The sequence below is a fragment of the Balaenoptera ricei genome, chromosome 10 (genome assembly GCF_028023285.1).
Source record: "Balaenoptera ricei isolate mBalRic1 chromosome 10, mBalRic1.hap2, whole genome shotgun sequence".
Taxonomy (NCBI): Eukaryota; Metazoa; Chordata; class Mammalia; order Artiodactyla; family Balaenopteridae; genus Balaenoptera; species Balaenoptera ricei.
In genome coordinates, this window is record NC_082648.1 from 24,192,392 (window position 1) to 24,208,327 (window position 15,936).

General features: G+C 37.4%; 1 protein-coding gene across 5 annotated transcripts in view; it reads left to right on the forward strand.

The window, feature by feature from the left end:
- CCDC91 (coiled-coil domain containing 91) overlaps window positions 1–15,936 on the forward strand; it is a 425,558-nt gene that overhangs the window by 291,999 nt on the left and 117,623 nt on the right. For all 5 annotated transcript variants that reach the window (XM_059935542.1, XM_059935544.1, XM_059935541.1 and 2 more), the window contains one exon: window positions 3,066–3,242. In XM_059935542.1, the coding sequence (XP_059791525.1) occupies window positions 3,066–3,242 (177 nt within the window). The remainder of the gene's footprint in view (window positions 1–3,065; window positions 3,243–15,936) is intronic.

Sequence of the window (15,936 nt, forward strand, 5' to 3'; positions counted from 1 at the left end):
AGAGCCTTCGGAAGTCTTCTCTGGTCCCCATATGGGCCACCAAAGTGTTTACCTAAAATAAATAGACTGCCAGATATTTATCCAGCAATAATGAGTTTATTTAGGAACAGCAGAGAATTGCAGTTTGGGGTCTGCAACCATGGTGAGCCACGTGCAAGTCCCCATACAGCAAGGGAGAATGCTTTATCCAGGGGAAAAGGAAGTTGGGAGGGCTGTGGTAAACAGCGTCCAGGGCATTTCATTGGCTGAGTTCTTGCCAGGGAAGTAGAGGAGTCTGTCTTCTCCCTGTTGGACTCTGCCATTGTCGCAGCACTTATAAGGTGAGAGCTCGGCCTTATGGTCTCCTGACACTACTTAATTGAGGTTTCTGTTTATTAATTTTTTAACACAAATGTAGCACTGAGTGTCAAGTTTGGGATTTAGATTTAAATTTAGTAAATAAACGTTGAAAGTCTCATAGGTACAGATCACTGTGCTGAGGTGGAAGTTCAAGAATGACTATTACTTTGTCTTTTTCTTAAAGAATTTACAATCAGGTAAAAAAACATTGTATATGTACTAATAAGGTGAGAAGGAATGCATTAAATTATTATGAGTATATAGATAGTATTTCCATGTCATGCATAGGAGTTTTTTTTGTTTGTTGTATTTATTTATTTGGTTGCGCTGGGTCTTAGTTAGTTGTGGCATGTAAGATCTAGTTCCCCTACCAGGAATCGAACCTGGGCCCCCAGCATTGGGAGCACAGAGCCCTAGCCACTGGACCACCAGGGAAGGCCCCCCATAGGAGTTTTTAACAATAAATTTCTTTTGAACTGAGCCTTGAAGGATGGCTAACATTCTGAATAGTGAGTTTGAATTTTATTCCATAGGTAAGTAGAGACACATTGAAATTTCTGAGTATAGGTGGGTCATAATGGTAACTGACATTAATTTTTGGGAAATTGGAGCAAGAAAGGCCAAAGGCAGGGAAAGAATTAACCGAGTGCATCTGAAGTTTGCATAAGAGATAGTGAGTGGCAGAAATAGAGTAGTAGTAGTAGCTTGGAAAGGAATGAAATAGGCAAATTCTAGAAGTAGTTAGGAGATAGAATCAACATATTTGGTGTGGATGAGGTGGTCAATTTGTGAACTGCCAGAATATTCATTCAGCAACAACATAGAAAGTAAAACTATTTCCTTGGTATAGAGTTTGAGCTACCTGTGATATATCTAGATGATAAAGTCAAGTAGGCAACTAAATCTATGTGACATTTACAGCTCGGTAGATAGGAATCTCCTGAAGATATTAATATGGATTAGTATGATTTTTTGTTTGTTTGTTTTTTGTTTTCCAGCAGAGAGATGGTAATAGTAGCCATGGAAATTATTTTCATGTATAATTACCTCAAAGGAGTAACAAGTAGAGTAACAAGTGGTCCACGTTCTTAGCCCTGAAAGAACTCCAAAATTTAAAATCCAGAGGAAGGAAGAAGTTACAAAGAATTGAAAAGACTCAGCAAAATGCATAGGAGAAATATAAGCAGCAGGCTCTCATGAAAACCAAGAAAAGAGAGGGCTTCACAGAATCAGAAATAATCAACTATATAGAATGTTGCTTTGAGGTCATGAAAGTAAGGACTAAAACAAAAAACAAAAAATATAATTTGGTTTAAACAACATGGAAGGCACTGGTGAACATAGTAAGAGAGTAATTTAGGAGAAGAACTGTGCAATAAAACGGGAGTTCAAAAAATGGTGACTGTCAGCTTTAATGACTTTTGTCAAATTTGGTTGTGAACTGGAAGCAAGAAAAAAAGTGGTTAAGTCTCTCAGGAGTGGGAGGTCCATGGACTTTACTACGTACGATGGTTTTCTTGAGGAAAATTCTTGTGCAGCTGTTTGAGTTGCAACTGAAATAGGCTCTGTTTTCATGGAACGCCATTTTACTGAATTAGTAGGGTTATACAGACTTTAGTATTTGGCAGACATTTTGTCCAAAATAAGCAGAGTGAGCCCAGCACCTTAAGGACAAAAACTGACAGTTCTTGTTGCCAATGATAAAATTCGAGCTTTAAAAAAAAATTAGAATTTTAGAAAATTTATTTCTACTTTTTAATAAAGACTCTTCTGATGAGATTGATGGTGGTATTAACAAAAATGTGGCTTTTTTGGTTATAATATAGCGAAATGTGTCAACATCTGGAGGAGATGCGTAACTCATTGAATCAATGTTTGCCAAATAAAAAATGTTTAAAGAATACGTAAAGGATTTATTCAAAATGCAAGAAAAGATTGTAATGTAACAGAGTCCAAAAATTCATTGACATGATTTTATTTTTCTTACTGCAACTTACTTTTAAGAACTACCCCTTGTTAAGTTTTGGTGTGGAATCAGAAAGAATATCTACAGTGATCTCAGCTGGCTACTAAATAATTCTCCCTTTTCTTCTACATATCTTTGTGAGGCTGGGTTTTCCTTATATACTTCAACTAAAAATATCATTACAGATTTAATACAGAAGGCAGGTATAAGAATCTAGGCTCTCTTCTATTAAGTCAGATAGTAAGGAGGTTTACAAACATTCTTCTCACTTTTTAATTTTGGAAAATGTAGTTATTTTTCATAAAATGCAGTATTTATTAATATATAATGCACTTACTGTTATTAATTATAAATGAATTAATAAATAAGTATTTTTATTTTCTCTTGGTTTGACTAATATGGTAAACCTTAATATGTATAACCCACATAAACAAAAGCTCTTAGAAGTCCTCTGTAATTTTTAAGAGTGTAAAGAGATCCTAAGACAAAATAGTTAGAAAACTGCTACTTTAAGCTAAGACTTGGTTTCTTTGAAGTTTAGAAATGCCATGGAAATGAGTTGGTTATTTGTGTAAAAACAAATAATGAATTTTATTTTACAGCAGTTATTACATATGAGTGAAAAAAAAACAATGTCAGAAATAAACCCTATAGGATCAAAATTTTGAGTTTTTAAGGTTAACTCAAGTCTGTCTTATTCAAGGAACTGTTGTGGTCACTCATTCAAATATTTTTGTTCTGGTCATTATTTGTTTTGAAGCTTGAGAAAGAAGCGATGAAGGATGCAGTTTTAAAAGCTATAGAAGAAGAAAGAAAAAATTTGGAAAAAGCCCATGCAGAAGAACGGGAGTTATGGAAGACTGAGCACGCAAAAGATCAAGAGAAAGTATCTCAGGCAATTCAAAGAGCTATACAAGAGCAAAGAAAAATTAGTCAGGTTAGTAAAATTAGTTCTTTATAAATATTTTCTTTTTTCTTATTTTTCACAAAATAAAGTAGCTTTACTATTATTTTATCTTACTTAAAATAATCTTACTGTGCATAATTATTTTACTTTTGAGTTTAATACTTTAACTGAATAATTTTTGATATATCTGTACTTTTCACTTTTTTTTTTTTTTAGTTTCTTTTTTTTTAACATCTTTATTGGAGTATAATTGCTTTACAATAGTGTGTTAGTTTCTGCTTTATAACAAAGTGAATCAGTTATACATATACATATGTCCCCATATCTCTTCCCTCTTGCGTCTCCCTCCCTCCTACCCTCCGTGTCCCACCCCTCTAGGTGGTAACAAAGAACCGAGCTGATCTCCCTGTGCTATGCGGCTGCTTTCCAGTAGCTATCTATTTCACATTTGGTAGTGTATATATGTCGATGCCACTCTCACTTTGTCCCAGCTTACCCTTCCCCCTCCCCGTGTCCTCAACTCCATTCTTTAGTAGGTCTGTGTCTTTTTATTCCCGTCTTCCCCTAGGTTCTTCATGACCTTTTTTTTTTTTTTCCTTAGATTCCATATATATGTATTAGCATACGGTATTTGTATTTCTCTTCCTGACTTACTTCCCTCTGTATGACAGACTCTTAACTCCATCCACCTCACTACAAATACCTCCATTTCGTTTCTTTTTATGTCTGACTAACATTCCATTGTATATATTTGCCACATCTACTTTATCCATTCATCTGTTAATGGACACTTAGGTTGCTTCCAGGTCCTGGCTATTGTAAATAGACCTGCAAGGAACATTTTGGTACATGACTCTTTTTGAATTATGGTTTTCTCAGGGTATATGCCCAGTAGTGGGGTTGCTGGGTCGTATGGTAGTTCTATTTTTAGCTTTTTAAGGAACCTCCATACTGTTCTCCATAGTGGCTGTATCAATTTACATTCCCACCAACAGTGCAAGAGGGTTCCCTTTTCTCCACACCCTCTCCAGCATTTATTGGTTGTAGATTTTTTGATGATGGCCATTCTGACCAGTGTGAGATGATACCTCATTGTAGTTTTGATTTGCATTTCTCTAATGATTAATGATGTTGAGCATTCTTCCATGTGTTTCTTGGCACTCTGTGTATCTTCTTTGGAGAAATGTCTACTTAGGTCTTCAGCCCATTTTTGGATTGCATTGTTTCTTTTTGTGATATTGAGGTGCATGAGCTGCTTGTAAATTTTAGAGGTTAATCCTTTGTCAGTTGCTTCATTTACAAATATTTTCTTCTGCTCTGAGGGTTGTCTTTTCGCTTGTTTATGGTTACCTTTACTGTGCCAAACCTTTTAAGTTTCATTAGGTCCCATTTGTTTATTTTTGTTGTTATTTCCATTTCTCTAGGAGGTGGGTCAGAAAGGATCTTGCTGTGATTTGTGTCATAGAGTGTTCTGCCTATGTTTTCCTCTAAGAGTTTGATAGTGTCTGGCCTTACATTTAGCTCTTTAATCCATTTTGAGTTTATTTCTGTGTATGGTGTCAGGGAGTGTTCCAATTTCATACTTTTACATGTACCTGTCCAGTTTTCCCAGCACCACTTATTGAAGAGGCTGTCTTTTCTCCACTGTATATGCTTGCCTCCTTTATCAAAGATAAGGTGACCATATGTGCATGGGTTTATCTCTGGGCTTCCTATCCTGTTCCATTGATCTATATTTCTGTTTTTGTGCCAGTACCAAACTGTCTTGATTACTGTAGCTTTGTAATATAGTCTGAAGTCAGGGAGCCTGATTCCTCCAGCTCCATTTTTCGTTCTCAAGATTGCTTTGGCTATTCGGGGTCCTTTGTGTTTACATACAAATTGTGAAATTTTTTGTTCTAGTTCTGTGATAAATGCCAGTGGTAGTTTGATAGGGATTGCATTGAATCTGTACATTGCTTTCGGTAGTAGACTCATTTTCACAATGTTGATTCTTCCCATCCAAGAACATGGTATATCTCTCCATCTATTTGTATCATCTTTAATTTCTTTCATCAGTGTCTTATAATTTTCTGCATACAGGTCTTTTATCTCCTTACGTAGGTTTATTCCTAAGTATTTTATTCTTTTTGTTGCAATGGTAAATGGGAGTGTTTTCTTAATTTCACTTTCAGATTTTTCATCATTAGTGTATAGGAGTGCTAAGGATTTATATGCATTAATTTTGTATCCTGCTACTTTAACGAGTTCATTGTTTAGCTCTAGTAGTTTTCTGGTAGCATCTTTAGGATTCTCTACAGTATAGTAAAGTATCATGTCATCTGCAAACAGTGACAGCTTTACTTCTTCTTTTCCGATTTGGATTCCTTTTATTTCTTTTTCTTCTCTGATTGCTGTGGCTAAAACTTCCAAAACTATGTTGAATAATAGTGGTGAGAGTGGGCAACCTTGTCTTGTTCCTGATCGTAGTGGAAATGGTTTCAGTTTTTCACCATTGAGGACGATGTTAGCTGTGGGTTTGTCATATATGCCCTTTATTATATTGAGGTAAGTTTCTTCTATGCCTACTTTCTAGAGGGTTTTTGTCATAAATGGGTGTTGAATTTTGTCAAAAGCTTTTTCTTCATATATTCAGATGATCATATGTTTTTTCTCCTTCAATTTGTTAATATGGTGTGTCACATTGATTGATTTGCGTATATTGAAGAATGCTTGTATTCCTGGGATAAACCCCACTTGATCATGGTGTATGATCCTTTTAATGTGCTGTTGGATTCTGTTTGCTAGTATTTCGTTGAGGATTTTTGCATCTATGTTTATCAGTGATATTGGCCTGTAGTTTTCTTTCTTTGTGACATCTTTGTCTGGTTTTGGTATGAGGGTGATGGTGGCCTTGTAGAATGAGTTTGGGAGTGTTCCTCCCTCTACTATATTTTGGAAGAGTTTGAGAAGGATAGGTGTTAGCTCTTCTCTAATTTTTTGATAGAATTCACCTGTGAAGCCATCTGGTCCTGGGCTTTTTTGTTGGAAGATTTTTAATCACAATTTCAATTTCAGTGCTTATGATTGGTCTGTTCATATTTTCTATTTCTTCCTGGTTCATTCTCGGCAGGTTGTGCATTTCTAAGAATTTGTCCATTTCTTCCAGGTTGTCCTTTTTATTGGCATAAGAGTTACTTGTAGTAATCTCTCATGATCCTTTGTATTTCTGCAATGTCAGTTGTTACTTCTCCTTTTTCATTTCTAATTCTATTGATTTGAGTCTTCTCCCTTTTTTTCTTGACGAGTCTGACTAATGGTTTATCTATTTTGTTTATCTGCTCAAAGAACCAGCTTTTAGTTTTATTGATCTTTCCTATCTTTCCTTCATTTCTTTTGCATTTATTACTCTTCTGATCTTTATGATTTCTTTCCTTCTGCTAACTTTAGGGTTTTTTTGTTCTTCTTTCTCTAATTGCTTTCGGTGTAAGGTTAGATTGTGTATTTGAGATGTTTCTTGTTTCTTCAGGTAGGATTGTGTTGCTATAAACTTCCCTCTTAGAACTGCTTTTGCTGCATCCCATAGGTTTTGGCTCATCGTGTTTTCATTGTTATTTGTTTCCAAGTATTTTTTGATTTCCTCTTTTATTTCTTCAGTGATCTCTTGGTTATTTAGTAGTGTATTGTTTACCCTCCATGTATATGTATTTTTTACAGATTTTTTCCTGTACTTGATATCTACTCTCATAGCATTGTGGTCAGAAAAGATACTTGATACGATTTCAGTTTTCTTAAGTTTACCAAGGCTTGATTTGTGACCCAAGATATGATCTATCCTGGAGAATGTTCCATGAGCACTTGAGAAGAAAATGTATTCTGTTCTTTTTGGATGGAATGTCATATAAATATCAATTAAATTCATCTTGTTTAATGTATCATTTAAAGCTTCTGTTTCATTATTTATTTTCGTTTTGGATGGTCTGTTCATTGGTGAAAGTGGGGTGTTAAATTCCCCTACTATTATTTTGTTACTGTCGATTTCCCCTTTTATGGCTGTTAGTATTTGCCTTATGTATTGAGGTGCTCCTATGTTGGGTTCATAAGTATGTACAAGTGTTATATCTTCTTCTTGGATTGATCCCTTGATCATTATGTAGTGTCCTTCTTTGTCTCTTGTAATAGTCTTTGTTTGAAAGTCTATTTTGTCTGATATGAGAATTGCTACTCCAGCTTTCTTTTGATTTCCATTTGCATGGAATATCTTTTTCCATCCCCTCACTTTCAGTCTGTATGTGTCCCTAGGTCTGAAGTGGGTCTCTCGTAGAGAGCATATATACAGGTCTTGTTTTTGTATCCATTCATCCAGTCTATGTCTTTTGGTTGGAGCATTTAATCCATTTACATTTAACGTAATTATCGATATGTATGTTTCTATTACCATTTTCTTAATTGTTTTGCGTTTGTTATTGTAGGTCTTTTCTTTCTCTTGTGTTTCCTGCCTAGAAAAGTTCCTTTAGCATTTGTTGTAAGGCTGGTTTGGTGGTGCTGAATTCTCTTAGCTTTTGCTTGTCTGTAAAGATTTTAATTTCTCCGTCGAATCTGAATGAGATCCTTGCTGGGTAGAGTAATCTTGGTTGTACGTTCTTCCCTTTCATCACTTTAAGTATATCATGCCACTCCCTTCTGGCTTGTAGAGTTTCTGCTGAGAAATCAGCTGTTAATCTTATGGGAGTTGCCTTGTGTGTTATTTGTTGTTTTTCCCTTGCTGCTTTTAATATTTTTTCTTTGTATTTAATTTTTGATTGTTTGATTAATATGTGTCTTGGTGTGTTTCTCCTTGGATTTATCCTGTATGGAACTCTCTGTGCTTCCTGGACTTGATTAACCATTTCCTTTCCCATATTAGGGAAGTTTTCAACTATAATCTCGTCAAATATTTTCTCAGTCCCTTTCTTTTTCTCTTCTTCTTCTGGGACCCCTATAATTCGAATGTTGTTGTGTTTAATGTTGTCCCAGAGGTCTCTGAGACTGTCCTCAGTTCTTTTCATTCTTTTTTCTTTATTCTGCTCTGCAGTAGTTATTTCCACCATTTTATCTTCCAGGTCACTTATCCGTTCCTCTGCCTCAGTTATTCTGCTATTGATCCCTTCTAGAGAACTTTTAATTTCATTTATTGTATTGTTCATGATTGTTTGTTTGCTGTTTAGTTCTTCTAGGTCCTTGTTAAAGGTTTTTTGTATTTTCTCCATTCTATTTCCGAGATGTTGGATCATCTTTACTGTCATTTTTCTGAATTCTTTTTCATGTAGACTGCCTATTTCCTCTTCATTTGTTAGGTCTGGTGGGTTTTTGCCTTGCTCCTCCATCTGCTGTGTGTTTCTCTGTCTTCTCATTTTGCTTAACTTACTGTGTTTGGGGTCTCATTTTCGCAGGCTGCAGGTTCGTAGTTCCCGTTGTTTTTGGTGTCCATTCCCAGTGGCTAAGGTTGGTTCAGTGGGTTGTGTAGACTTCCTGGTTGAGGGGCTAGTGCCTGTGTTCTGGTGGATGAGGCTGGATCTTGTCTTTCTGGTGGGTAGGTCCACGTGTGGTGGTGTGTTTTGGGGTGTCTGTGACGTTATTATGATTGTAGGCTGCTTCTCTGCTAATGGGTGGGGTTGTGTTCTTGTCTTGCTAGTTATTTGGCATAGGGTGTGTAGCATTGTAGCTTGCTGGTCGTTGAGTGGAGTTGGGTCTTGTCGTTGAGATGGAGATCTCTGGGAGATTTTCGCCATTTGATATTACGTGGGGCTGGGAGGTCTCTGGTGGACCAATGTTCTGAACTTGGCTCTCCCACCTCAGAGGCACAGCCCTGACGCCTAGCTGGAGCACCAAGAGCCTTTCTTCCACACGGATCAGAATAAAAGGGTGAAAGAAAAAAAAGAAAGAAGAAGATAGAATAAAGTAAAATAAAGTTATTAAAATTAAAAATCATTATTAAAAAAAATTTTATATAGTAATAAAAAAATAAAGAATTTTAAAAGAAGAAAGAAGAGAGCAACCAAACCAAAAAACAAATCCACCAATGATAACAAGTGCTAAAAACCATACTGAAAAAGAGAAAAAAAAAAAAGACGGACAGACTGAACCCTAGGCCAAATGGTAAAAGCAAAGCTATACAGACAAAATCACACACAGAATCATGCTGCTGGGAGAGATTTCCCTTTCTCTTGTTTGTTCGCACAGCTCCCGGGGTTCAGCTTTGGATTTGGCCCCACCTCTCCGTGTAGGTCGCCTGAGGGCGTCTGTTCTTCGCTCAGACAGGACGGGGTTAAAGGAGCAGCTGATTCAGGGGCTCCGGCTCGCTCAGGGCAGGGGGAGGGAGGGGTACAGATGCGGGGCGAGCCTGCGGCGGCAGAGGCCGGCATGATGTTGCAGCAGCCTGAGGCGCGCTGTGCGTTCTCCGGGGGAAGTTGTCCCTGGATCACGGGACCCTGGCAGTGGCGGTCTGCACAGGCTCCCGGAGGGTCGGTGTGGATAGTGACCTGTGCTCGCACACAGGCTTCTTGGTGGCTGCAGCAGCAGCCTTAGCATTTCATGCCCATCTCTGGGGTCTGTGCTGGTAGCCGCGGCTCATGTCTGGAGCTGTTTAGGTGGTGCTCTGAGTCCCCTCTCCTCGCGCACCCCGAAACAATGGTCTCTTGCCTCTTTGGCAGGTCCAGACTTTTTCCTCGACTCCTTCCCGGCTAGCTGTGGCTCACTAGCCCCTTCATGCTGTGTTCACGCCACCAACCCCAGTCCTCTCCCTGGGATCCAACCGAAGCCTGAGCCTCAGCTCCCAGCCCCTGCCCACCCCGGCGGCTGAGCAGACCAGCCTCTCAGGCTGGTGAGTGCTGGTCGGCACCGATCCCCAGTGTGGGAATCTCTCCACTTTGCCCCCTGCACCGCTGTGGCTGCGCTCTCCTCCGTGGCTCTGAAGCTTCTCCCTCTGCCACCCGCAGTCTCCGCCCGCGAAGGGGTTTCCTAGTGTGTGGAAACCTTTCCTCCTTCATAGCTCCCTCCCACTGGTGCAGGTCCTGTCCCTATTCTTTGTCTATGTTTTTTTTTTTTCTTTTGCCCTACCCAGGTACGTGGGGAATTTCTTGCCTTTTGGGAGGTCTGAGGTCTTCTGCCAGCGTTCAGTAGGTGTTCTGTAGGAGCTGTTCCACATGTAGATGTATTTCTGATGTATCTGTGGGGAGGAAGGTGATTTCCGTGTCTTACTCTTCTGCCATCTTGAAGCTCCTCCTTCACTTTTTAATGCTGATAATTTTACCTTTTTACTCTGTATTCAAAGAAGTCAGAATCCAAATTTATGTTTAGTCATTGGAACTACATTGTCTCCTGTTTTATATGCTTGTTTTTCTTTTTCACAGACACACACATGCACATACAAAGTAAATAATATATATGTGTGGAAAACAGTTTAATTTGATTCATTTATGTTGAATTTATATTTCTATATACCTGTAGTTGGTAGTAATAATAGAAACTCACAAATAACCCCCTGTAGCCTCATAAGATACATACATGTCAACAAATATGGCCTACATACAAAATAACTTTTGATTACTGAACAATTAAAAATTGTATTAGTTTAATTTTCCATAATTGAATTTGCATGGTACTGTTTTACTTGTGTTTAGTCTTTTCTTTATATAGGTATGAGATACCTGAATAAATTTTCCCTCCAACAAGTATAAAAAGCAAAAAGTAACATTCATAGGAGTCTTTTTTTTACATCAAAGCATCACATGTATTTCCATTGTTCATTCAACCATACATTGTAAATGTGGCTGAAATGACTAAGTTTTTGTTTTTTTTTTTAACTTTTGAGAACAAGAAACCCAGAAGATTTTCTTTCCACTCATTAACTAGTCTTAATGAAGCCCTAGGAAACACTGCTTGTAATATCCAGGATCAGTGTTATATGTTTTTTTAAAAATGTCACTCAGGTTTACTCTGAAGAACACAGAGTTTTCCGTTTATTATGACAGTGAAACATCTGTAAGTAACATCTATAACAGCATAACAGTAATGTGGTAATAGAGTTTATCTTTTTTTTCTTTGCTTTTTTCCACTAGAGTAATGATTATTTTCTAATTCTTTCTGTAACCTATGTTAGTGTCAACAAATATATCTCACATATATGTTTAATTGTCTGTCAGTTCAATTGGTTGGAATTCCATGCCAGTAATGTCAAGATTATTGCTTAAGTCCTGACATGGGAGAGTTTACTTAAAACTTCTTTGTGACCACAGACCACTCCTTTAACCTCACATAGATGTGGGCTATTAGTCACCATGAAATTGGGAAAGAGAGGATGAATAAATCAGCACATGTTCATCACCCAAAGAAGAAAACATATATGTTAAAGAGTAGCCTTGTCTGTGAGTTTGTTAGGCTCCCTCTTGTCCATAAGAAACACTATAGTAAATGATAGACTTGAAAATTCATTCTCTATAGGCTCAGAGTACTGTGAAGATAATCCAGTCATGTCATGAATGATACATGTGTTTATTTTCTTACAAATGGTTGCATATTTTCCTAGAGAGAGAGAGGCAGAAAAAAAATGTGTGTGTGTGTGTGTGTGTGTGTGTGTGTGTGTGTGTATTTAATTGCCTTGTAGCTGACAGTTGAAGAGAGAAGATCTATAGCAGAAAGAACAATGTTGCCAGGTAACTCAGATTTTCAAAAATGAGGTGGTCCTATCAAATGTATTTCAAGTCTTCCTTAAACAGTTCACTGCTTTTAGTCTCACATGGTTACAGTAAGAACTACAACGAAACAACTCTTAGTTCCTAAACCTTCATAGTCCTATTCTAGAAAATTGACAAATGACTTTTCTTGGGAGCCAGGTGGAGCTAATATATCTTTTATGTCTTTTATTTACTTAGACCAGCAGAGTAAGCAAATAAGTTGCCACGTTCAAACTTAGTGTTTGGTGTTTTACATTAATAATTGAAAAGACTGCCTATAATATTCCAGGGACTGTACTTATTTCTGGGGATACAGTAGTAAAAAAAAAAAAAAATTCCCTACCTTCTTGTGGAGAAAGCTGACAGGAAACTATTAAAGGTATAATAAAATGTGAAGCAATGATCAATGTCATGAAGAAAAATGAAGCTGTGTAAGAGGCTAGAGAGTGAGGGAACCAATATAAAAATAGGGTAGTCAGGTAAGGACTCTAAGGAGGTAGCATTTGAGCTGAGGCCTGCATTGAAGTGAGGAGTTTACTTTGAGACTAGGTGGGGTAAAAGTGTTTCACACATGGTGAATAGCAAGTGCAAAGGCTTTGAGGCAGAAATATGCTTGGTGTAATTAAAACTGTATGGCACTGTTATGGATATAGACACACAGACCAATGGAATAGGATAGAATACAGAAAGAGACACAAAGTTTCCTGTAATTTACAAATTTGTAAAAATGAAGTTACAAATTAGATAAGTTACTGTAGCACATCCGGGTTTTTAATCTGGGTTCCATGGAAGGGGACCTTAGACAGTCTGTGAATTTACTGAAGTTATGCAAAATTTGTGTATATGTGCAGATTTTTTTTGCAGAGATACTCTATAGCTTTTATTAGATTCTCAAAAGTATTTTACTAATTAACTGAGAAAAGATTAAAAATACAGTCATCCCTTGGTATCTGGGGAGGATTGCTGCCAGGGCCCACCATTAATACCAAAATCTACCAACTCTCAAGTCCTAAAATTGGCCCTCCATACTGCAGTTCTGCATCTGTGGATTCAACCAGCCATGGATCATGTAGTACTGTATGTGTTTATTGGAAAAAAAAAAAATACACATTTAACTGGACCCATGCAGTTCAAGCTTGGGTTAATCAGGGGACAATTGTTATTGCAACTGGCTGCCCATTTCCTCCTGGACTTTGTATACTAAAATGAATTTCAGATAGATTAAATATTTAAATCTAGAAGTTTAATATGTTAAAAAGAAACTGGGAAAATATTGATACTCTTTGAAATGGAGAGTTGAAGCAGGACTTCTGGAATGGCAAGACTAAGGACCTCTGCAAATTAGCTTCTTCAGAAAGGCAATGAGAATGCTAGCAAAAATCGTCAAAATCAATTTTCTCAGATCTCTGGATGTTAACCAAAGGTCAACAACCCAAGGAGTGTTTATTCAAGAAAAATAGTTAAATCTCAGTAAGAACAGCAGGCTTTGTAGAGTTTTAACTTGCCTTATTCCCATTCCCTACTCTCCAGCAGTATGGTAACTTTAAAAGCTAGTATAGCCTCACAGTCATGGTAGCTGTGAAAATCAGCCATGTAGAAGCCACTGAAGGGGGCATAATAGGTTTAGAGCTCCAGAAAAACTGTGTCTCCAGAGAATTGTTACTGTTTGGCCTGACAGTTCCCTATAAGGTCTCCATTGACAGGGCTCATTGATATTTGACCTGACTCAGAGTTTGGTCAGTGGAAAAAGCCCTATACCCAGGATGTTTGTCAAAAACAATAAGTGGCAATTGTTTAACCACTCAGCTGCCTGGGACAAAAATAACAGTTGGGGCAAACAAGAGACTGGCCAAAAAACTTAAGAGAGAAGTCTGGGAAATGTGATTGCCATAGATAACTTTGCTAAGCTCTTAGTTTTAAAAATGTTCCTGGAATTCTTGAAGGTCACATACATGTACAAGATTGTGCACATGCCCAGGAAAGAACTGAGAAGGTCCTAATCTCTCACCTCTGGCTAACTTTGATTCTGTGCAAGCAGAAATTGAAGGCTAAGGCAGAGTTGTAAACTGTCAGTGTTGAAGGTATGCTCCAACACATAGAGGTCCTTGGCAAATACTAAAACACTTACCAGTTCATGGTATTTAAGGAAATCTCTGTCTAATCATTAGCTGACCCCTGAGCTAACCCAGCAGAGACTTCAGTGGCTACAGTAAGACAAGGAATACAGACTGCAGAATTAGTACAGAAAATTAGTACTAAATGAAAGTTCCTAAACAGACAAGCAGCACAACAATTATTCCTGGGGGATGGATGAGATCTAATTTCTAGAGTTCCTGCATTGCATTATTTCGAATGTCCAGTTTTTATCAACACAGAATTATGAGATATGCAAAGAAACAGGAAGGTGTGCTTATAAACAGGAAAAATAAGTCAATAGAAACTACAATAATGTGGGACTTAATAGAAAAGGACTTTAATCTGCTATTATAAATAGTTCAGAGAACTAAAGAAAACCTTTCTCAAAATTTACAAGCCCTCATCACATACATTTATATTAGGTATGTGTTCTCTTCAGAAACTAACACTAGAATCTTTTGAAAAGCTGCTCTGTTAATTTTTCAAAGTACACCTTTTTTGCTGTAAAAGCAAGGTTTCATGTACATGGGTGTATACTTCCTTTCTTACTGTTACCTGCAGTTATAGAGTACTCATCATTTTGTTGGAGGGAAAGGCCCTAACCTCCTATCTTGTAGTTTATATTTCTCTTACAGCATATGTCTGATTCAAGTACTTACTTGTTTGACTGACTGTCCCACTGAACTGAGAGCTTCGCGAGTGTCTCAATCATATTTATGCACTTTGGAGGTCCTAGAATAATATATAGCTCCTAGAATGTATTCAGGAGCCAAAGTATCATAATAGTGAATGTCTGATCAACCAAATGTAATTAAGTAATTGACAGTGCTATAGTCTCTTGGTGAGATCATCAGGTATCATGGTAATTTTCCTGTGTATCTTCTATAACATAGAGTCATCAACACAGAAATCCTCAGCATGTGTTATATGGTTGTTCCTTTATTACTTACTCTCACAGTAAATATTCTTACCAAACTTTGGCAAGGACTTTAGGAAGTAGTGACAAATATTAAAATTCCTCAGCATGTACTGGATCAGTTACCTTCCCATTGTCTCCTTTTTATTCCTCCTGAGTGACCAGTTTGATATAGATATATATAGATATATAGTATAGATATAGCAGTGGGTAGATTCTTAAAAGCAAAATAGAGCGAGAATTAATGAATTAGCAGATACAGTAAAAGAAATTATCCATATGCATAACAGAGAGAAAAGTGAATGGAAAAAAAGGGATACTAAGGGATTTAGGGAGTACAGTGAAAATGTACTACATACACAAAATGTAACCTATACATATATTACATATATCTGTATATACATATAGTACATTGCATTCTTAGCTTTAGCTCTTATTTTTTAGTTTTCTGGAATTTATATTTATTTATTTTACTCAAACGTGTCATTTTGTTTATTTTGGCTCAATCTTAGAGTCAGCAAATGCCCTCAAGACAAATTAACTTTGGCTGGGCTAATGTCTCTGTCTTCTCCCAGATCTTTTTTTTTTTTTTTTTTTAAATAAATTTATTTATTTGTTTATTTTTGTCTGCATTGGGTCTTTGTTGCGGTGCGCGGGCTTCTCATTGTGGGTGGCTTCTCTTGGCATGGAGCACAGGCTCTAGGCACACGGGTTTCAGTAGTTGTGGCATGCGGGCTCAGTAGTTGTGGCTTGTGGGCTCTAGAGCACAGGCACAGTAGTTGTGGCACACGGGCTTAGTTGCTCCGCGGCATGTGGGATCCTCCAGGACCAGGGCTCGAACCTGTGTCCCCTGCACTGGCAGGCAGATTCTTAACCACTGTGCCACCAGGGAAGTCCTTCTCCCAGATCTTGAAACACTAGTTTTTAGTATCTAATAAGATCTTTGATGTTTTTAAAATATTTTTATTTTATTTTATTT